The sequence below is a fragment of the Trachypithecus francoisi genome, unplaced genomic scaffold (assembly GCF_009764315.1).
Source record: "Trachypithecus francoisi isolate TF-2019V2 unplaced genomic scaffold, Tfra_2.0 Lachesis_group8, whole genome shotgun sequence".
Classification (NCBI taxonomy): Eukaryota; Metazoa; Chordata; class Mammalia; order Primates; family Cercopithecidae; genus Trachypithecus; species Trachypithecus francoisi.
The window spans coordinates 6709703-6715237 of NW_022681473.1; the positions used below are offsets into that span (position 1 = coordinate 6709703).

The 5535-nt window shown below is 61.5% G+C and overlaps 1 protein-coding gene across 3 annotated transcripts in view; it reads left to right on the forward strand.

Moving 5' to 3' along the window:
• The first annotated feature begins 296 nt into the window (after positions 1 to 296).
• The window catches only part of PITPNM1 (phosphatidylinositol transfer protein membrane associated 1), a 15276-nt gene continuing 10037 nt past the window's right edge, over positions 297 to 5535 (forward strand). For 2 of the 3 annotated variants that reach the window (XM_033207218.1, XM_033207220.1), the window contains exons 1-6: positions 297 to 496; positions 1475 to 1593; positions 2982 to 3196; positions 3287 to 3408; positions 3614 to 3838; positions 5279 to 5535. The exon at positions 5279 to 5535 is cut by the window's right edge and continues 70 nt beyond it. In XM_033207218.1, the coding sequence (XP_033063109.1) occupies positions 1516 to 1593; positions 2982 to 3196; positions 3287 to 3408; positions 3614 to 3838; positions 5279 to 5535 (897 nt within the window). In that variant the 5' untranslated portion in view covers positions 297 to 496; positions 1475 to 1515. Of the gene's footprint in view, positions 497 to 748; positions 901 to 1474; positions 1594 to 2981; positions 3197 to 3286; positions 3409 to 3613; positions 3839 to 5278 lie in introns of all 3 variants that reach the window. The other variant, XM_033207219.1, reaches the window with a different exon arrangement.

Below are 5535 nucleotides of genomic sequence, written 5' to 3' on the forward strand. Positions count from 1 at the left end.
GGTGAGAAGAGGAGAGTGGACCTGGGACCCCCTTTATCAAACTCCACCTTGTCACTGTACACAGGAGGGCTGGGCTAGGGTGGAGATAGGAACTAAGAGTCTTTGGGGACCCCAGTCAGCACAGAGGGACTAAGAAGTGCCAGAATTTAGGCAATGACCTCTTTCCCACTGCCCGGGGGAACGAAGGCAGGAGCCTGCCTCCCTGCCTCCTCCGCTGCAGGCGGGGCTGCCCGGACCCCGCCGGGGTGGGGAGGGCCAGCCGGGCCCAGGAAAGGGGCGGGGCGGCCGCAGTGACGCGGCGGGCTGCGGGGAGGGACGGCCGGGGCGCCGGCGGGCGGATCGAGAGGAAGGTCGGGGCCATGGGCCGGCACTGCGCCTCGGGAGGGTCCGGCCACCGCTGGAACCCGAGGCCGGGGCTGGGGGCGCTCCGGGCTCCGACCCACGGGCCGGCCGGCCCTTCCCGGGCTGGGTGAGGGGCGCCCGCCTCAAGCTAGAGGTGAGCCGGGACGTCGGCAGGCGGGCCAAGAGCGCGGCAGGGGACCGGGACGTCGGCGAGCAGAGGGAAGTGGGGACAACGGGGCCTCTCGCTTGCTCGCGGGGTGCGAGTGGGGGATGGAGGGGTGCCTGCAGCGGAACCTCGGTGCCAGTCTGGGGCGCAGGTGGGCGGAGCGGGTCTCCAGGGCCAGGGCCCATGGGATACCAAGTGGAGCCACTCTGGCCTCAGCCTGAGGAGGGTTCACCCCCCCAGGAAGAGGACGGGGTGGCTGCCTAGGCGCGTGGAGAGCCAGCGAGGGCCGGGGGTCCAGGAAGGATGCTGGGAGGGGGAGGTCGAGGACCCGGCTGCCCTGCATGGTGAAGAAGGCAGATCCGGAGGGCGGAGGGGATTCCTAGTCCCCGAAGGTAGGTTCGGGTGCAGGGCATGGGGAACCCTGGCAGAGATGCTGGGCGCACGGGGCCACTCGGCGCAGAGACACTCGGGGAACAAAGCTCTAGGTGGACGTCCGAGAGTGGGGGACCTGGGACCCCGCCGACTCCGGGAAAGGGATGCAGGGGGCGGGTCCCCAAGGGGCCGGTCGCGGAAGGCGGGCCCGGAAGGAGGGGCCCTGGGGCTTCGGAGGGCGCGCCCCCGAGAGATGCCGTTTCCCGGGGTTAGGACGCGGTCGCAGCGGGAGATGCAAGGTGGCCCTCCCGCCCGCCGGCCGGAGCCTGGCGCTCCGGGGGGCCCGCGTCAGCGCGCGGTTGCCATGGCGACGGGCGGGCGGGGGGCGGGGGCTGCGCGGAAAAGAGGTCAGCGCTCAGCCTAGCTGCTGTTCCGGGCCCCGGCAGCGCGGGCGGCGGCGCTGGGCTCGCCTCTGCCTCCCCCGCGGTGGTCCCGGGCATGGGGTCCCGTGGCCTGAGCACCCCGGCCGGCGCGCAGGGCTCGGGGCCGCGCGCAGCCTCCCCGCACTGACTGCCGCGCCGTGCCCTGCGCCAGGAGGAGCGGAGGCCGCGCGCGGCCCGCCGGGCGCTTTCAGGATGCTCATCAAGGAATACCACATTCTGCTGCCCATGAGCCTGGACGAGTACCAGGTGGCCCAGCTCTACATGATCCAGGTGAGGACGGCAGGGAGAGGGCACCCGGGCAAGGGGTGGAGCCCCGCCAACCCCGCCAGCCCTGCCACGGGGCTGGGACCGGCTGGGAGCCCGGAGGAGGCAAGAGAGGCCCCCCTTCGGATGTGGGGATGGGGAAGGGCTGTGGGGAGAGGGGCAGGAGAGCCGAGTGGTGCTTCTCACCCGCTAAGTGCCCAGCCCTTCTCTGATCTCCTGTAATCCTCCTCAAGATCTGTAATCCCATCGGGGAAGGAAAAAGCGCCCAGGAGGCGGCAAGAATGAGGAGGGGGGCCTCCGCGGCTGAGAAGGGTGGGAGGGGGTCTGGAGAAGTGCAGGGTCCTGACCACCCCTGGAGGTCAGGGACATGGGGTGAGGACCAGGCGCCAAACCTGGGGCAGGGACAGGGCAGCAAGGATCGGAGGGCGAGGGGGCTCTCGGGTAGGGCAGTGAGAAGAGTTGGCCAGGGCAGGCCCTCAGCAGTGGCCAGGTTGGTGCAGGGCCCCGGGGAGTCTGCTCCAGATCTCTCCCCAGCACAGCAGGACCAGAGTCTCATAAAGCAAGAGGGCCCGGACCCTGCCTCGGGGTTGAAAGGGCCATCTAAGCCCCAGAGCCATAGAATTCTAGGCAGGATCTGGGGGCTCTCAAGCTGTGAGGGGTGTGGCAGGAACTGGGATTGGGAGGCGGCCAGGGCCTCCCAGAGAGGGAGGGGGCCAGGGTCAGGGCCTCTGAGAGCTGGAGGCCCCTTTTCCTCTCTTTGTCCCTTCTTCCTTGCCAGCCACCCTGGCCTCCTTGCCACCCACCAGCACATCCAGTACGCTCCCACCTCGGGGCTGCAATGGCTTCCCCCTGCCTTGAGCACCTCCTCCCACCTCACCTCCTTAAAGTCATGTTCAAGCCATGGTCACTTTATGTTCTTAGCAAGGCCTTCCCTGACTCAGATCAAAACCGCAGCCCCCAACCCTGATCACCTGTACCCTACTGTAGGCTTTCTTTTCCCATAACACTTAGCGCCTTCTAACACAGCATATAATTTGCTTTTTCCTTTTGTCTGTCTTCTTCCAATAGAATGTAAGCTCCACGAGGTCAGGGGTCTTTGTTCTACTCATCAATATATCTCAATTGATAGAATCCCAAACACTGCCTGGGGTGAAGCAGACACTCAATGAATACTTGAATGACTGAATTGAGTGCTGGGTTGCAGACCCCATACAGGGCTGGGCTGCATCTGTGATTCCGATCCCAGGGAGCTTCGGTGGGGCAGTGTCTGGTTTCAGGGAGTTGAAAAGACTGGGACCAGGGCCCCAGAACTGTGCAGAACACCAGCGTAAGCTGGGGATCCCAGACGCTAAGCTGGGGCTGAGCTCCCTATTCTGCTCTCCCTTGGGCCACAGAAAAAGAGCCGGGAGGAGTCTAGTGGTGAGGGCAGCGGCGTGGAGATCCTGGCCAACCGGCCCTACACAGATGGGCCCGGGGGCAGCGGGCAGTACACACACAAGGTGTACCACGTGGGCTCCCACATCCCAGGCTGGTTCCGGGCACTGCTGCCCAAGGCTGCCCTGCAGGTAGAAGAGGAATCCTGGAATGCCTACCCCTACACGCGAACCCGGTGAGTGGGTGAGGCGGGCATGGTCCGGGGCCAGGACGGGAGCAGCCCTGGTGGGTACGGCAGTGAGCCTCACCCATGCCTTCTGCCCAGGTACACCTGCCCTTTCGTGGAGAAATTCTCCATTGAAATCGAGACCTATTACCTGCCTGATGGGGGGCAGCAGCCAAACGTCTTCAACCTGAGTGGGGCCGAGAGGAGACAGCGCATCCTGGGTGAGGCCTGGAGCTATGGAGGGACCCTGGCACCCCTCTCAGTCTCCTGGCTGCCTCAGTGGGCAGCCTCTGAGAAGTCCCAGCCCTCTCCAAGCCTCATGTCCTATCTGCAAAAGGACAGGAACTGTCACCCAGTCCCAAGAGGGTGCCAGGAGCGGGGGCTCAAAGGGGCTGGCACTGCTCAATGCTTGCTGAACTCCCTCAGACACCATTGACATCGTGCGGGATGCAGTGGCCCCAGGCGAGTACAAAGCAGAAGAGGACCCCCGGCTGTACCGCTCGGTCAAGACGGGCCGAGGGCCACTGGCTGATGACTGGGCGCGGACGGCGGCGCAGACGGGGCCCCTTATGTGTGCCTATAAGCTGTGCAAGGTTGAGTTCCGCTACTGGGGCATGCAAGCCAAGATCGAGCAGTTCATCCACGATGTAGGTGAGCACCCAGCCGCGGGAGGTCCCGCTTACCCAGCATGCCAGTGTTTAGGGCCAGGGATGCTCCCATCCACTGAGGACACAGAAGCAGAAAGCCATCATTTCCACTTGAGGCGGGGAGCACTAGGGCAGAGGTGGCCACACAGCCTAGCCAGGCATCCACAGAGCAGGAAGCTGGTAATATGAGCTACAAGGTCCATGCTGACTCTGACTTTCAGAAATGCTGCTGCTTCCATTAAGATTCTAAGATTCTCCATCATCCTATGAGCTGGGTGAGATTTAGAGATGCTGAGGAAGGTCACCGGCTCTAACTGGCAGCATGCTAAGGAGTGCAGGCTGAGGCTGTGACTCTGATATCATTCTCTCTGGGATTCCCCCTGGCCACTCCCAGTTTCTAGTGTTCCAACCTTTGGCCCTGGTGTTCAGGAGCCCCAGTTCCACACCTCCCCTCAACCTGACCCCACCACACCTACAGCTCAGCCCTGCCTCAGTGCCCAGGTCATCTGCACACAGAGGGATGATCCCTAGGTGGGGAGACCAGCGGCCTGGCTTCTGTCCCACTACTGACCCATGGTTCCTCCAGCAAGGCGCTGGCCATCTCTGCACTTTGAATTTCTCTTCAGTAAATGAGGAAGAGGTTGAGTCAGATATGAAGAGCTAATATTGACAGTGATAGCAACACACAGACCCTTTGCTAATTACTTTCTGTGCAAGATCTCCCTTAACACCCACAACACCCCACCAGGTAATGACGATGATTATTCCCATTTTACAGGTGAGGAAATTCAGCTTATAGAATAATGAGGACTCCGTGTCTTGCATTTGGAAAAATACCAAAAAGCACAAATAAGAAAATTAAAATCACCCACATATAGCCACTACTAAGATTCTGATATATCTCCTCGCAGAAGTTTATAATTATCATTCAACCATCATTACCTTATTTCCTAGATATTTAAGAGTTTCTAACTTTATTCTTCTGCTTAAGATAAAAATATCCCAGAATGGGTATCATCTTTCGCTACAACCTTCACTGAGTGCCAACACTTCCATTAACTATTAACACCTTCATTAACCATCAACAATTTCATTAACTGTTAAACGCTTAATTAACTGTTAATTCTTCAGAAGTCAGCAGGAAGCCAGCCAAAAGCAAGAACAAGCATTGGTCCCTGCTTCTGGAGTGATGGGGTGGGGACAGTGCTGAGAGTTAGGGTGTGCAGAGAGACAGGAAAGGCAGTGGGCGGAGGGGAGTCAGGCAGGAAGACAAATGCCCCACTTTCCACTCCCATTCCTGGACTGCAATGGCCCTGCCCTACTTTGTGGCTCTGGGTGGGTGGTGTCCCCAGGGGAGCCATTACCCAACCTCAAGGCTGGGCATGTGGCGGCAGTGCCAGGGAAGCAGTGGGAGGGGACAGTTCCGATGCCTGGGCACCTGCAGGTCTGCGTCGGGTGATGCTGCGGGCCCACCGCCAGGCCTGGTGCTGGCAGGATGAGTGGACAGAACTGAGCATGGCTGACATTCGGGCACTGGAAGAGGAGACTGCTCGCATGCTGGCCCAGCGCATGGCCAAGTGCAACACAGGCAGTGAGGGGTCTGAGGCCCAGCCCCCCGGGAAACCAAGCACCGAGGCCCGGTCTGGGGCCAGCAACACTGGCACCCCCGATGGGCCTGAGGCCCCCCCTGGTCCAGATGCC